This window comes from Polypterus senegalus, chromosome 2 (assembly GCF_016835505.1).
Source record: "Polypterus senegalus isolate Bchr_013 chromosome 2, ASM1683550v1, whole genome shotgun sequence".
Taxonomy (NCBI): domain Eukaryota; kingdom Metazoa; phylum Chordata; class Cladistia; order Polypteriformes; family Polypteridae; genus Polypterus; species Polypterus senegalus.
The window spans coordinates 150,089,682-150,107,860 of NC_053155.1; the positions used below are offsets into that span (position 1 = coordinate 150,089,682).

Here is an 18,179-nt window from a genome sequence, read left to right on the forward strand (position 1 = left end):
ACTTTAGCCTTCAGTTTATAGGTTGCAAAGTGTTCCTGCATCGGGGGGCATCCTATTCCTGTTAAACGTGAAGCACTGTGTGCTGTTTTGCATTGACAAGTACTATTCAAATAAACTTATTACTATTATTATTATTATTTCATGTTACATTCCAAGGTGCAAACCTACGCATCATTTTCTGTACAGTATAGATACGAATGATCCTTGTTTAGTATACCAGATTATCACGATGACTGAGTGATGAAGTTAGAAAATAAAATGGGCCAATCATGTTCAGATAAATAGGCGAACTACTTTTTTCTGTTTCCATTTTTACCGTGATGCAGATGTGTAAGCAGATTAACAGACCGCCAGTTTCTCACTCTTGAATCCAGTAAAGAATTGTTAAAATATATAACCTTACACTCTATGGATGACTCAAGATGATTCATGTATACCAATTAATCGGATACGTCATTTATCCAATAATACCGGGCGTGCCTCTCATGCGCGGCGAGGATTCATGCAGTGCCATTATTAATAAATACACAAATAACATAAATGAACAACACGGTAGCGTACTGTTATTGTGTACTGCCATTATAGCGTGTGCTATTTAAGACATATCCGTAGATTTAATGAGAGTACCAGACCGTTTATGGCTTTGATAGTGGTGTAAAATAATTATTATCTTGCCTCAGAATGCTAAAGTGCTTTTGAAAAATGAGATATGACTTAGTGCTAATTGCCGTACAGCCATGTGATGACACTTTGCGCTATAAAAGTCCACCTATTAGTGACATCGGCTCTGCTTGTTATTAATGCTTTACTAATAACTTCGTTTTGTATGTGCTTTTAGATTTGGTACCGCTAGTAAAACACCAAGTATAATAAAGTCTAAACAAAAAGCTGAAAACCTTTATTATAAATAAAGCTGTACCCGCTAACAATCACCGTGGATGCGTGAAGGGTCCAGGCGCATTTACAGCTGGGCTGTTTCAAAGCTTATGTAACTGCACGTCCATTCTTAGTTGGCAAAGACCGACGAAACAAATATTTCTTATTAACAAGTCACGGGGCCACTCAAACGTTCAAGATAACTGCCATCATTTTAGGTGACATTAGAACAATTTCGACAAGCAAAGGCCGTCGACTATTTGAGCTACGCAGAAACAAACGTGCAGATGCCACAAAAAGTGGTGGTGGTGATTTTACTATCCTAATATCCCGTAATGAATTTTATTTAGGGAACTTTTTAAGGAGTTTACTTCACTTGTTCATATTTTGGAAACGGTAGTACACTTCTTATAAAGTTTATATCTGAACAACTGTTTGCTCTGAAATGCAATGCAATGATATTGAAACTTTAAAAAAAACGCATCTGGTTTTATCTTGACACTTGCGGCCCAACAACTGCGATAATCGCAACCAAACATGATTTCGAAATCGCCAACTTGAAGCACGGGGAGCTATCGGTTATCACCTGCTGCTCTAGTGGCCCTGCGCAATGACGACGGACATTTGGGCACGTGACTGTGCGGGTCCTTCAGATGTGAAAGCCGTCGATAACCGGCACCGAGGCTGTCGTGGATGGCGCCGGCGGCCCATTTTCATGCCTCTCATTCACAAACGGGTCTCGCCTCAGATTAGTGTCCAAGCTTCGAACGAAGAATGGGAGCACATAAAAGTTTCACCATGTGCTTCCCTTGTGTTTTAATCCGATTAAACAAGCGTATTTGTCATGAAATAACGTCTTAATAAAATAATACATTTATTTTACATTATTTTTACAATGTTATATAACGTTTTTATCCTGTGATTTCAGTTCGAAGTCGCCTTGAAAACTTTAAAAATGAACGGAAGGACGTACGGTGGATCCAATTTACTATTTGTCTACCGTTAGAGAAGCAGCGGCTCCATAACGGCCTGCCGACATCATGAAAAGAAAAGTAAAGGTGTAGAAAGGACCGAGATACACAGAAAAAAATACAAGTAATCAAATTATAGAAGGCAGTGTGCAAGCAGTGCATGTGTATTTACATTTTCACTTTATAAATGCAAAAATATTTCTTTATATTTAAAATGAACGCAATCGAATGATGATGGATATCTCGTATCTATCAACGGTTGGTGCAAATAATAATAAACATGGGTTTAAAGATACAATAAATCTATAATTTAAATAAACAGGTCCCAACTGATAAAAGTTTTTTCACTTTCAGAGAAGTATCAAAACTCCACTTGGCAGACGAGGCTATGGCTTGTTGGAGTAACTCTAAGTAAACAGGACCCTCGGGCTCATCGGAGGAGCAGGACAATCCGCACATGTGCACGTTAACAAAGTACGCCCTTTTAGCCGATAAAAGGTAATCATTGAAATCAATTAAAGCCCAGCCTTTGGGTTTGTGTCTGCTAGTGCACTCCGTCATATCTCTCGGCTGCCTCCGGCCGCTTCTGCGAAGTGGATCAAAGTTGCTGGCCCACTAATCAGGGCGCGCGCATAAACGGATCGTGCAGTTGACAAGCAAAGTAAAACTGCAGGTGCACGGGGTTCGGAATACTGTATAGTTAAAAAAAAAAAAAAGTTTGTCACACTGTAACGAGTCTGATTAACATGCCCCCGACACCTTTTTTTTTAGTTTACTGGGCTCCTAGCAACAACAGACAAAGAGAGTGGATTTTAGTGGGGTCCGCCGGGAGACGGTCCGCTCTTTGATCTGTCACCATTAAAGTGAGAGAGAGACGACCCGGCCGTCCCCACTCTGCCGCCGGGGCCGAGGATTACTTTTCACTAAAACACACAGCCGTCCGGAGCAGGGGATCACTTTACCACTGCAGACAGCACCGCAACTTTCACTGCGTTAGGAGGGGAAAAGGAGCAGACAGCCGGGTATCGGGGCAGGGCTGAGCACAACCGGTGGGCACCGCGAGGGGCACTCGACCATGCCGGCGTCACAGCACGTACCTGAGCTCTCTCTTTGTCATTGTTTTTAAATGACAAGCAGAATAAGTCACAAGTAAAAAAAAACGCAAATCTTACCCATACGACTTTTAATACTGTTAACAATTAATTGTAAGACAATAAAATTGCACATCAGTTCATAAATTCGTTATTATTTAATATCCTACGCTACGCTGCACACATCTATCTACGATAATAATAATACATTTATATAGTGCCTTTCCCATGTTCGAGACGCTTATATTAACTAATACGCAGTGTATGTATTTCTTAGAGGTACTGGAGAAAAATGTATTCTTACAAAGTGTCTTTGAAGAATTGATAGATGAAATATAGATGTGGAATTCATTTGGAGGGATATATAACTGGAGTGATGCGAAAAGCGCGAATTAATTGGTTTTGTTTCGTTAAAAAATAGTAAGTTTGATTACAGATGATATTTTTCAGACTGAATTCAGTTTGATTTTATGGAAACCATTGCATCGGCTAGCGTAGTATATTAGAAAAGGTGTAGTAGTAGTAGTAGTAATAATATCACTAATAATAATATGTATGTACAATACATAAGGAGTGACAAATGACAGGCACAGTTCTGGGCGCTGCCGCCTAACCACTGTCCGCCAAGGCCCCAGGACTCCCGGTGTCTCCATGTGTTTTGTTTGTTTTTTTTTTTTTATTTCTCTCTCTTCTGGTCCCCACCTTTCCGTCCATATGGCACACGCGTGCTGGGTGGCCGAGTGAAGCCAGGTAGCCGCTGTCGATTGGCACGGCCGATTGTCCAACTTTGACGAACTGGCGGCCCGTCCAGAGCGGGTCCTTTCCTCGCATCTGACGGCTCTAGGCCTCCGTGATTCTGTTTTGGATATTCATTATTCATCATCTGGACCTACGGGAGTCCTGGGTATATTTCTAAGTATATTTTATGTCTTTATTTGTAGTCGTAACAATAACTGAAGATGACAATCTGTGATGTATAATGGAAAGAAACACAAATGTCGTGTTACTAAAATGTTTTCCTGATTTTAGTAGCAGATGCGGTCCGAGTATTTTTGTTGCCTCCATTCATTTGCACTTTTAAATAATTTCATATCGGATTGCTTTTTCCTAAGTGATTTGCCCATTTTATACGTCGCATCCTTTATTGCTTTTTTCCCCCTCAGCACACTTTTGAACGAATATATGAATCCAACAACAGTTAAAGCGCTTGGATTTAGCCAGTGGGGAACGAGACGGCTTAAAGGATGACCAGCTTTACATATGGAACTGCGAAATTCAGATTTTTTTATTAATTGATTTGTATTGAGAATTTACGCCAGTATTCAACTGAGAAATACTTAAAAATTCTTTAGAAAAAAAAAATCAGCCCTTCCATAAAGACATGTGTCAGACTAACTATTTTGTTGACTCTAAAGCCCTTTTGAATAAAACAATGGCGAAACATTAATTATTTAGTAAAGACTTAAATTAAATTACAACAATGGAGCGTTTTTTGCTTGACTGAATATTCATTGTATAGTTAATGAAGAATTAGTTTAGCAGAGCGGAAAAGCCTCTTCTCCCCAGTCTAAGACATTTTATTAAATAACACAAATCCATTTCATTGCTGCACGAAACACAAAGCCCTAAACGTGTGCAACTGTGAAGTCGAAATCTTCAGGAGACGTGCGGGCCGAGTACACACCTACAGTACACGGAGAAAGGCCGACGAAACTCGGCGAGTGAAGCGGCAGCACCGACCGATCTATCGAGGGACCGACCGAGTGAGTGAGTGAGTGCCAAGTGTGAATGCACGCGCTCACCTGCACATGGCAAGAGTCAAACCAACTTTCAGGGACATTGTCCATTTAATCAGAGTAACGGACCAAATTAATGGCTGCAGCAGTTTTCAAACATTTTCAAGATTAAAAAAATGCAATCATTTCTAATAATAAAATGTAAATTGGTAATTACTTGTGCTTAGTTCTTTGCCTAATGCTTTATTAAAAAAAAAAGAAAATACAAAGGCAGGGCCAGAGCCCTGACCACAAGCTCTGCAATTACACTCCCATTAGGTGCACTCCACTACCATCAATATGCACAAGATTTTTTTGATAATCTTATAATCCGTTTTGTTTCATGAATGGATTAAAAAAAAAAAAAAATTGAACAATTTCCCTACCTATTTAAAAATAAGTAACAGTTTATGGTCATTAACCGGAAACCTAAATGCAGCATCTATGCCTTGCTTTAAAGGAGATGTTGAGGAAATACAATGGGTAAAACTAATCCTATTCTTCTGCACTGAGAACACTATTAATCACAAAAGTAGAATATCAATGTCCAGATTCAAATGATAATGCTTTTTAACATTTAAAATGCTTCTGATTTGCATGTACAACAGTGATAATAATTTCACCAGATATAAGCCACAAGAAAAAAATATTGGTACTTCAACTTTACATAAAAAAAAAAAAAGAAATGTAGCCAAGGAGACTGTAAACAACAACAACATCAACATTATCAGAAAAAGAAATCAGTCCTTCCAGGTTTTGTATTAGACAGTTTAATAACTTGTCAGAAGTAGCAGGCCTTTCCATATCTTAGATGGCTTCATTTCCCAGCCAGCACTTCAGGCCTATATATATATATATATATATATATATATATATATATATATATATATATATATATATATATATATATATTTCACCTTCACAAGGTTCTCTAAGAGTTTCGCTTTGTACAAACCTGGGAGAACTCTTTCCTAAGCTCAATCAGTCTTACCTGCACTGACTCCTAACTGCGATTATATCTTCTGCCTCTCAATCAAGTCCATTCCACTGAAGGCCCCTTGCCTTTAATTTAAACGATACATTTTATTGCACAGAAATAATCCTCTGGTAAAATGAGGTTGTCACAGATTGTCATTAGCACACTAGTAAAACAATGAAGACATTATTTGGAGAACCCCCAGGCGGGAAATTAGGGGAATAAAACCATCTCTACCACACGGGTCCTATTGAGATTAATGAAAAAATTATGCAAAACATTTCATTTTAATTTTCCTATGACAGTGTTTTGCATACACATATTCCATAATGTATTGTATCTGATGATTTATTAAACTAATCTCAAGAAACAACCAGCGTAGCACTCAAGAAAATTATATTCCTAGCTCATTTTCAAAGTAATTGAGCCTCATCAGTTTTTGTAGGATTTTAATACTGTTAATTGTAATTTACTCTCTAAGGGACCACTAGTAAAATGTATTTAAATCTGTTGGGCTGGTTGAGAAGATTATGTCAAATTGGATACGTAATAGAAGTGTCATGTACAATTATAAAGAAATAGCTGGAAGGAGCAACATTCGTTTAATTTTGCCCAACCTGACAGGGCAAAAAGCAATGAGACAAGTAGCTGGATGCTGAAAGAATGACACTGCAATCTCTGCCTTTTGTCTCCAAATATTATTAATGATTTAATGCATTTGTTTACTAAACCTATTAATGTTTTATATGATCAAATGTGCATATTCAGGCAATTTTAAAAAAAAAAAAAAAGAAAAAAAAGCAGCATTGCTTAATATTGCGTTTCTGAGATAAAAGTCTGTAACTGGGCAGAGATAAATGAAACAAGGGAAGACTGGTATTGAAACTGTACAAGTCTGCTGGCACTTAAATAGTGAGCTTGTTGTTTGATTATTTTTATCCTTATCCAGATAAGGGAAGGCAGGGGAGGCAGGAGCAGCGCTCTGTGTCATCAAAAAGACACAAAATGAGGGAGACCAACGACTCTTCTATACAAGGACGAGTGCCAAATGTAATGCTGAACCAGGTCACCAGGACCATTGGAAGTGATGGGTCAATTCTGCGGATTACGCATTTGCAAAAAGGATGAAAATTTAGCCATTTTTAAGACAACCCAAGAACACCTAATGACGGATTTATTTTTAATATATGATATGTATGTGTATTGTTTTATTTTTTTTTGTACGAATATATATATATAAAAGCTATAAAATCATTTAATTTGATATATTCTATATGGAAAAACTCGCATAAGACAGTAGTTTTTGTGCTGATCTAAAGGTAGTTAATGTAGTAACGGTTGTTAGCAAATGAAAACTATGCCAGATTGTCGTGTGGATTTTTTCAGCTATTTACGTTTTGTGTGTGTGTGTGTGCGTGGTTTGTGTTTTTTTTTTTTTTCGTTTCTCTTGAACAGATAAATGTACTATGGGTAATAATCTGGTAGTTTTCAGATTCAATTGGGGATAATATGGTGACATCAAAGCATGACAAAACAATCCCCATTTTGAATTTGTTGTATATTTACTTACCAAAAATAAACAAAACAGACTTCCCTGTGGTGTTTGTGTAAGTGCAGCAGCCTCGCTGCTGTGCGGGTCATGGGAGTGTTGATGCCCAGTTTAAAAGTATTCATTCTTGCTTCTTGAAGAACAGTGGCTCATAGTCAGTGTACAAAAGGCTGTGATTTAGTAAGGGACTGAAACAAAATCTCAGATTGTTGGTTTAAGAAAATCCATTGAAGTTCTGTGGCAACCACAACTTTGATCTAGTGGAGCTCAGAAAGCCTTCACCCTTTGGTGTAAGAGCGCAAGCTGAATGGCAGAACAATAGCCGGTTGTTATGTTTATTTACCCTTACTCCTAGATGACTGGACCTCTGGAGCACATCTGACCCCAGGACTGGTGAAAGGAAGCAGAGGCCTATAGGAAAAAAAAAAGCTAATAGTATACAAGAACCTTTCTTTTATTTTTTTTGTTTTAAGAAGTTGGGTCTTGGAAATCCCAAAAAATATTTCTCTCAAATGCAGCATTATTTAACAAATAAAAAGTCAATTAAGAGACTGTATGAAGATGTCCATTCATTTTATTTAAGATGATTCAAACATTTAGTGGAGATGTAGGAAAAGAAAGACAAAAACATGATTGCATCAGTCAATTTCTCATTCCTATAGTAACAGGCCAGAGGGAGTAAATGAATTGCAGTTCAATCAAAATATATACATCTTCATTTCAAGTGAACTAATTTTAGCAATGAATCATTCCTCACACTTCATGAACTGCTTCTGCAAGGATGACAATATTCTGTGCTTGTTTCAGAGTTGGTAAATCGATCATACTGCCACGAAAATTGAATGCTCCCTATAATAAGAAAAAAAGTGAAAAAAAAAATTATGCAATATCCATATACATCCATTCATTCTTTCCATCCAGGTTAGTTCAATATGGGGTTGTAATGATCAGAGCTTAGCTTGGCACCATCAGCATCAAGGCAAAGACCACCAAAGGCAAGATGGCAGTGCACTGCAGGCCATGTGCATGTGAGTATAGAGAGAAAAAAAAAAAAAACACAAGTGCCTGGCAAAATAAAGGACAAAGCTGTCGAGCTGCCTTCTCCCTTTCTTTGTGGAGTTACCTTTTCTTTTCGGAGATTCGCACCGACTTGGCCCTTCCCTAACACCTCCACTTGGCCACGGACTACAACATAAGCTGAGAACCTCAAGGTAAACGGCTTGCTAGTTCTGCTGAATGCTGTTTCGGTGAGGCCTGAAATAAAATTTTCACTTCTGGATGCAACAGTTTTCTCATTAATCTTGAAGGTGCCTCGGAGATTCTATAAAAATTCCTAATTCAGTCTCATTTTAGCCAATTTGTGCTCTATGAGAAAATGCAGAGATCAGAACACAGCACAAATAAAATTGCAAGTGCATAATCTTTCTGATAACCATTTTCAGAAGCTCGGGTAATTTTCATTCTGACAAAAAAAAAAAAAAAAATACATCTCTGTTGTCAAACTCCTGTTTACTGAGTTATTACCGAGACCTGAAAAGTGTCTTTCAGGGTAACCTTTAAAATAATGAACTGCCAGTAGTTCTCTTACTGCAATTCTTCCTCCAGGCCATACCTAATGTAAGAATTACTGGCAGGAAGGTGTAGGCAGATTGTGTATCACCACTGTAGCATCTAAACAGAAACAACCCACAGCGCAGAAAACAGAAGATTCAATGATGCACTAAATTAGGAACAATAATATTCTGCTCTTAATTTGCTTTTCCATCAATAAAATCTCAGAACATTAAACTGCAGTTTCTTCTCAAAATGCCGGATATTTTCATTTGACAGATTTTAATGCATTGCCCCATGCCGTCCAGCATCATATGGCAACTTTTCACTTGTAAGCCCACTCGGTAATGCTTGTCACAGGTACTGCTGCAAAAGCAGCTCTGGCATTTGGGGAATACATAAACAAACAAACAAACAAATAAATAAGCCAGTAAAGTAATCAATGGGCAGACCACATCAACATTACAAGCTTTTTCCGAATAAGAACTGCCTAGTTTACCTTTCCCAGCTTCTGCTGCTCATCAAAGGCACTTATGAGTTCCCGGGCCCATTTCACTTTCTCCGCACTAGGGGAGAATTCCTCTTGGACGACTTGGACTTGATTGGGATGAATCACCTGCTTGCCTAAAAGGAATTAAAAGTCTGTTAAACGCACGTAAGGTTAGGAACTCAAAGGGGAGGCACTGGGGTTTAGGTTTGAAAAAACTCCTGCGACACAGTTTAATGGACATGTTTGTTAAATTACGCCTGGCAGTTGCCTGCAATTGTGCAAATCACCCTATCAAGATATAGTTAGAAAAACAAACAAACAAATGGTACGTTTTATGATTTGATCAAATTAGAGGCAAAAGTTTAGAAACAGAATCTTTTTTTTTATGGTACAAACAAGTGGCTCCTGTAAGTGGGCAGTAAAAAGCTGTGAAGAGCATCCAGTGATGCGGATGTTTGTATGCAGCAGAGAACTGAATGGCAATCTGATAACTTCTGCAATAGCTTGTCACTACAAACATTTAGGGAATTTAATGGGGGTAACAGGGACTTTATGTTATTTGAAATTGTGCTTAGTTTTAGAAACAAACTTATTCACCCAGGCATCATTAATAATGCAAAGCCTGGGATGGCAAGAAGAAGTTTAAAAAAAAAAAAAGCATTTATGGTGAAAACATTTTTTATATACATTACCTGAATTCTCAGTGTGTGTAAAAGACTTTTTTGTTTTTTAATGCAGTGAGCCAATATAATTATGTTAAGCACTAAAAACCGACTTTAAGCCTATTGACATCAATGACCAAACTAAAACTGCTAAGCTCGTAATATAAAAAAGGAAAGTATGGAAACAAATAAATTATATTTTTTTCGTTAAAGTTCTTGATAAATAATATATGATGCGTTACACTTTTACTGGAGACACTTTCTAAAGTGTATGTAGGTCCGCATTTTATGTAAAAGTGAGTTAAAAAGGTAGACATTAAACCGCTCCCAGTCTTTGGTGTTCATTTGGTTAAGAATAGTTCAACTTCATCAAACTCCGATTACCTGACGTGACTTAACATTTCCTGCATTTTTATTACAACAAAGAACGATTACCCAGAAAGCAAAGGACAAAAAACCAAATATTCATCCTCACATAACAGCAATGCGAATAGATAACTCAGTTTCTTTACACCCTATCTGAATATAGATTACAGAAACACTGGGCATCACTTTTGAATTTTTATATATATATATATATATATATATATATATATATATATATATATATATATATATATATATATAAATTCTGAACTAAAATAAGAAAGAATAAAGAAAATGAGCAGATGGAAATAGTGATAATAACCTGCATGTGTAAACGCAGCACAAAAGCAGGGGCTTACACATCACAGTAGATCCAATATACAGTGCAACACTTTTACAAAAATGAACTTGGAGACAATTTCCCTTTTTTAGTAAGTTATTAATATTGAAGCAATCTTTTTCCTCTCAGGTAATTTACACAGACACTTGCAGCAAGCTCTTTGAGAAGTCTGAAGCGGTTTTTAACTCGATTCCTCACTGTTATTTGCATTGACAAGAGTATAAAATAAACTGCTGATGACAAGTTTGATTCAAAAATCACCGCATAAAAATATAGATGTCATGCTGAAATGCCACAATTATTTTATATTTGAACTGCTTGGATTAATGAACAACCAGAAGGGTGAAAAATTGGAAGTCATTATAATGTATGACCATGAAATCCTGTTTTTACAGTACCATTTGGTAGCTCTTGTTTTAGATCAATACCTGTCAAGTCCCACAGGTGCACATAAGGTATTGTCACTTTTTCTTTCTTTTTTTGTGGTAGAACATGCTAGGAGAGAGTAAAACCTGGTTATCTTCATCATTTATCCAGTTTTTAGTCTGTTACTAAACCTTTGGATTATTGGCAATTGTTGTTTTGTGGAACGAGATGTCAATAAAAATGTATTGCCTGTTAAACATAATCTGTCAAGAGATATGTATATAGTAAATCGCACCAAATATGAGACTGCCTCTCCTATAGATAATAATAATCTCACAGCATTTCTAGTTTATATGAGAAGAGTTCAAAATTCAACTTTCCTAATATGGCTTTTTCTTGTCATTTTATTCAGCACACTGGGTGCCGGGTTTATAAGGTGCAACGCCTACGTTTGATCGTAATGAAAGTCATTATAAATAATCTGGACAGCAATACTGTATATTAAAATAATGTTCAGTATTCAACACAAAACAATGCAGATGCATTAAACTTTTCTGCTAAAGATTTGCATCACCACTATATAAATTTAGCATTTCATTAAATTCAGAAAATCATTTTTAAACAATGTAAGAGTTTTAAATTACAATTTGAAATCAGAAAAAAGAAATAATTTGAAAAAGAGCAGGGGTCCAATGGCACAGATCCTATTCAGCCACGTTTGTTTAACTGCTCCCTCAGGTTACACACAAGTTTTTTGCTCGGAACACGACGACGGTTCTCCAACAAGTAAACCCAGCCAAAGGTTTTATCATTTTTCACGTAGAATTCACTGCTTCATTATTTGCACTTTTTCTACTGATAAGAGATGAGATATAATATTACAGCAATCTGAACCTGACAATACAAAATCCATTAGGTCTGGCACATTTTCCTAATGCAAGTGCTTTCTAAAAGAAAAATGCGACCTTTTAGAAAAACGAGTGGCCCAACCATTAAACCCAAAAAGGGGTCTGACATCAGGGGATTTCTAGCTGCATCCTGGCTTCAGCGCTGGCTCCCCGGGTGACCTTGAGCAAATCAGTTAACCTCATTGGGCTAAAGACGGAGGCCCTATTCTAAGCGATTCCGCATCAGCTGGTGTTGGTGTAAAGTTCACACTCCCCGAAGTGCTTTGGAGTCCCTTTGGGAATGAGAGGTTTTGTGTAAATGTAAACATTATTACTACAAGGTAGATGTGTCACACTGTTATAAACAAGACATCAGCTTCTTCCACATGGAATGAAGTGGCCACGAACTTGTGGAATGTCACTTTGCTTTGCATTTACTCCAACTGGTGCCTAATTCTTTTTACCATAAAATAAGCAGTTTCATCTCCATCAGTGACGTAAATGTCATCAATTCTTTTCTTCTCATTCAGCTTTCCTCAAGACAACAGACAATACATTTTTAGTACATTATTATAAAATAGACTAAATAAGATGCTTAAAGCAATGATAATTATTATGAATAATTATGCAGAGAAATGATCACAGAGGCAAGTAATCGGTACCTACTCATTAAACAGAAGCTTAAAGCATCTCAAAAGAATCAATGAAAGAAAAGCGGCCTCAGACGTGTTGTGTCTCCTCCTTACTCTTTACAGTGGACAAGTTCTATTAAATGACAGTCTTTGTTGTGCTACTTCACCTTATGTTTAAGATGTTCAGCCATCTCCAGAGTCAATTATCTAGCAGGTAATACTTGCTCTAGAGGGTATTATTGCTTAAGTAGGGTACTAGTACTAATAGCTACCAACTTAGCTCATGCAGCACAGAGCCCTTAACGTTAATCTTTTAATCCACAGCTTTTCAATGTGCTGTGCAGAATGGGAATGAACCATTATAGCAATTCAGCCTTTCTTTTTCTTCTTTTTCCTTTATTTCCCAATTCCCTAGCGTAAGAACTTGGTCTGCGAATTAATGAATCAGTTTTAAGTCAATGATCAATAAAGCTCCCTGTTTACTGTGTGTCAATTGTTTCTGCTTTTCCTCAGCTAAATTCCAGCATTCACCTTCATAAACAAAATCTTTCATGTTCCAAACTCATTGCCTTTGTTGTGCAAGTCAGGTGAAATGAAATGAATTTGTTTGGGCTTTTCGGATTTCTCGGAAACTGCTTTCAGGTCCTCTAATTTCTGTATCTAACACTTTCTTAATCCCACATTTAAATTAAACCCTGCATTTTAACCTGGTATCTCCTGTTTGTTTCGCTAAATGACCAGTTCAAAACTACTTGACTAAAATTTCAATTAAAAAAAAAAAAAAGAAATGACCCAAGTTTTACGCATACTTGTATTACTTTACTTGAACAGACTTGTTAATTTTATTTTTTAATGCAGGTATTCAATGATAACATTGGGAACTAAAAAATGGACCTGCGTTACGTGCAAACCTTTATTATGCCAGGCAGCACAATTTAAAGGTAAAGAAGCTGCTTTGGAAACCACAAGAGTGCAGGTTCACTCACGGCCATCGACTCATTATTGGGCGATGCTAAGCAAGTCACTAGGTTTTTGTTTATACAGTTTTGCATACACTGTTTTAGATGGTATTTATGTAAATAATCAATGTATTTATTGTAAAATAAAATGCGTGTCATATATATATATATATATATATATATATATATATATATATATATATATATATATATATATCAGTATATTGTATAATATATATATATTAGTATACTGGATAATATATATATATGTGTGAGTGTGTGCATATATATGGTGTATATACAGTATACAGTGTGTGCATATGAAGTCCTGCATAAAATTGCAATGAATGTCAACATATATCTATAAATCGAGGTAAAGCTTGTCATGCACACATTAATTAAGGAGTTCATATAGGAAATTGGCAGGAGTGAAACTGGCTTTTTTTTTCATATTCTAGATACTCTGATCATTTTATTTATATTTTGTAGAAATATTTGAAATATGCCTCTAATGTGTGTACCCAGCACTTGTCATAACAGATAAAGAAGCAAACCATATACATTGGCAACACAAATACAATCAAGGAAATACAACATTAGATTACAATAAATCCTAACACAGTTTAGATTAGATTTATAGCTAATAATAAGCTTATATATGTTCACAATATTTAAAAAAAAAATCTGCTTATTTCATTTTAAAAAAAATAATGAAAAGTTAAATGGTATCATGTGGATTTTTTTTTTTTTGGTGTTCAGCTGAATATAACCACATTACCAACATTTTAAGCATAAACCACACTAAAACCAACAGATAAAAACCGTGTATAGGCTGAATTGCTTTTATAAAAAGGGGGGAAACAAAAAAATCTGCAAATAAAATCAGCACCGCAAGTATACAATGAACTTGGCTTTGATTAACATTAAAAATACATTTGTAATATTCAGCGCAGACAGTATGCTGTCTTTTTCCAATGTGCCTATAGTGGTGATTTCTGGTGAACGTCGGCCCCCATGTTATGCACAAATCCACAATTCTGTGTATGACTGCTGAAATGACACAACATGAATTGAGTAACACTGATCACTACGGTGTTTAAAAGGAAGCATTCTGTTAACGAAAGAAATGTTATCAGTAAAAGGTTAATATTTAAAGATGTGAGAATATAATGGGCTAAAATGCAAAAACAAAGTGCATGTATTGTTAAATTTAAGGCAATTATTCTTTCATAACAAAATTAAATCCATGGATGAAAGTGGTGTTGATGTTTCCGATTATTCTGTCATTTAGCAGGTCTTATGCAGAGGGCTATAGAATTTAGTAAACAGATGGTACCTGTAAAGCCCATAAGTGCGCCCTCTCTTGACTGCCTGCGAAGTCCCTCATTGTCCTGGTAATCGATGTAAACAAGGTCAATAGCTTGCAGGCCAAAGGCTTTGGCTATAACAACAACTTTCTGCCTGGCATACAGAAGCTCAGTGGCATCCTTTGTTCTTGTAGCACCTAGGATGGTAGGAAAACATTTTTTTTTTAGGAGAAGAGAGTTTTACGACAAGACAGTTGTAATACATAGCTGAAAATACATTTAAGTGGAGGTTACAGTTATAATGGTGCATCATGTCGTTGGTGAATAGTTTGTGCAGTATCAAATGAAAGGGTTATTAAAATACATAATGTTATCTGTCCATCTCAGCAGCAAATAAATGACAATGTTAACTTTTTAAGATTGAAATAAACCTGCTCATACAATCATTGGTCCTATAGGAAATATACTAAGACGTATTTATTTGAAAATACACGAAAACTGAACGTGGAAACAGTAAGTGTATTATGGGTCAGTTTATGAGCTGATATTGCAGGATGAATTTAAAGCCACACAGTTTTGGTACAAACACAGATCCAGACTTTTCTTTTGCAATACCTGTTACTGAGTACTTATTGGTAGTTCACTTATAAAATATATTTATAAACAAAACAGTTAAAGAAGGCTTTACAATTTCAATTCAATTCAATTTAATTCTTTATTGTCATGTGTACAAGTACCACGTATTTGGCAGCTTTTTGCACCCAATTAATTAGTTGGCAAATAATCATAAGATGTTTCTTTATATTTATCTCTATTTATGTTTCATCTTTATGTTTTATATTTTTGTTGTACTTCTTTCCATCATACTATAATAGTTATTCATAGTTATTATTATAGTATTGCATTCTTGGCTGCTAAGTAGAAATATGTTTAATTAAACTGAAAAATTGAAATATAATATAAGCATATGCATTCACTTTAAAATGGGAATTCATAAATCTTATATTAAAAGGATCTACAGAAAATTGCAGTCTGTAATCTGTAGAAAGGGAGCATTTTGTACATTAGATGTTTTGTTAAATCACTAATATTTGCATTTAGTATAGCAAAAATTGAACAATAATCATTAAAATATACGTATCTATGGAGAAGAGAAAGGAAATGAACAAAGTGACCTATGCTTGCACAAAAATCATCCGAGCCAAACACAACTCCATCATGATGAAGGCCAGCCTTTGGTCCCAGGTGTTGAATTTCCTGACAGACAGCCTTTAAGATAAAGAAACATGCAATCAGATAACAGAAGTAAATACATAATAAGATTGAAGTGGAATAAATAGTGCAATCAAATCTGAAGTGTAGCGCATCAATATACGTATCTTTTCAAGCACTGTAATCATTAGCACAATCTTCTGCTCAAACATACCTGGTCTTTACAGCAAAACAGTACAAACATTAAAACTTGAAGAGAAGCTTTAATATAATTAATTTGGGTGCCTATATTACATGGTACCCTACGTTACACCTTACACTCTGCACATTACCTTTCTGCATTATTTACTGAAAGCTGTCTATGCTTGTCGCTTGTTCATCTTGGAGAAGTATCCCTGTGGTACACAGCACTGCAAAACAACTCTTTGTAAAGAAAGTTTGGAATTTGATATGGCATTGTGTCAGAGTCTGAGCAGTTGGATTTTGTCTGATGCTTTTGTCAGGTTCCAAATTAATTTCACTTCTTGCTGTGACACAGCGATATTTTCCTGTCAAAGCTCCGGACTCAGCCTTGCCAAAGCTGAACAGAGGTCTTCAGAACAACACAACAAACAAAAACAAAAAGAATAGAGATGGCACATACTCCTTTTTCCTTCTGTCCTCAAGAAAATATTCAGAGTGAAAGAAAATAAATTATTTTACTAGCTATAACCTCCTGAAATAGCAACCTTGAACGTATGTCTCCATACATAATTTTTAATTATGAGAAAGATATCTGCACACACAAATCCCACACTAGGATAAACTGAAATACAAAGTAAGAGTTTTCTATGATATCCAAACAGAATGAGCATTGACTTTCGTCAAATCAAATACGTTTACGCTAGGAATCTTTTTCACTCTAAGAGCATGATGGGGCAAAACCAATATTAATTGATTTCACATGATTTAATATTTTATAACTGAACAAATATGTCACAATGTTGTGTTTACTTGTAGGTTGGACTTTATAACAGCTGGATTGGGCAGGTCAAAGAAAAACTGAACTTGAAACCAACTGGCTCATTCAGCTAACAGTACAAACGTAATATTAGGAATTTATTACCTTAAAATTGAGCAATCCCTGTGCGGTTTCCACAAATGTGATTAACTGCATGGCTTCAGTTAAGGTTCTTCCCTTTAGGTAATACATAATTCTGTCCACAAACTGTAAGGGAAAACACAGAAAACACGTGATTAAAAACACAACAAACCTGCCTTTCACATCTGGGACTTGCATTCTGCTTCAGGCTTATGCATGTGTTCTAAATATTGTTATTAGTTTTGTTCCACTAAACTATGATTCAGCTACATCTTTGTGGCTTTACTAAGGGTTTACTTTTCCACAACTAATTAGCTTTCAATGTTTCAAACATTTGGCTCACTTTGTGGCATTTTGTTGGCGTGCTTCTTAGGAAAATGACTGACAGACTAAATAACTGAAACGTCTGTTAATTTGTATTTGTTAGATTACAAAATTAATTTTTTGAGAAAACGTAACAAATTTTATATATAATTTTAGGCTGTTAATGAGACCATTTGTATGATGTTGTTATTTATAAATATAGTAATTCTGGACTTAATAGAGGGTGCTGAGTGATAAAAAAAAACATACCTTAAAGCCACTTATTCTAGTTCAGAATAAATGGTAAATACTCTCTGATAATGAAACCTGAACTATATTTTAACTAGACCATGAATTTGGAGACAGAAAACTAGTTTGTACAAGAGAAGATAGAATATTAACAAACTTATGGCATGGATCACATGAAATCCACAATTAGACACAAAAGAGTTTCAAAGCAGCAGTGATTTTTATTAAGAAATTTAACAGCAGAAGGCTTTATGACCAATAGTAAAGACCTGTTTAGAATAGGGGTAGACGTATACACAAGTATGCACCCAGACATGCACATACTGTGGATTTTGTTGTGCTTTGTCCCTAAATTTTATTACAAATGGAGGTGGAGCATAGACACTTGAAAAAGGAGTAATCCCCAAACAAACGAACAAATAAATAAATAAACAGAAGTGTGAAATCCACCTGCTAGTTTATTTCACTTTGGTATAATACAGCTTTACAGGACAAACAGTAGATGCAGTGTTTAATAAGTCTCTTCTTATACTCTT

General features: G+C 35.8%; 1 protein-coding gene and 1 long non-coding RNA gene across 4 annotated transcripts in view; one reads left to right on the top strand and one right to left on the bottom strand.

Annotated features, from left to right (window-relative positions):
• LOC120523473 overlaps positions 1–18,179 on the top strand; it is a 157,793-nt gene that overhangs the window by 55,738 nt on the left and 83,876 nt on the right. The gene's annotated exons all lie outside the window — the stretch shown is intronic.
• clybl (citrate lyase beta like) overlaps positions 7,795–18,179 on the bottom strand; it is a 333,276-nt gene continuing 322,891 nt past the window's right edge. The window contains exons 4-8 of the mRNA XM_039744814.1: positions 17,116–17,217; positions 15,974–16,067; positions 14,828–14,995; positions 9,289–9,413; positions 7,795–8,087 (exon numbers count right to left, since the gene is read on the bottom strand). Of these exons, the coding sequence (XP_039600748.1) occupies positions 7,992–8,087; positions 9,289–9,413; positions 14,828–14,995; positions 15,974–16,067; positions 17,116–17,217 (585 nt within the window). The 3' untranslated portion in view covers positions 7,795–7,991. The remainder of the gene's footprint in view (positions 8,088–9,288; positions 9,414–14,827; positions 14,996–15,973; positions 16,068–17,115; positions 17,218–18,179) is intronic.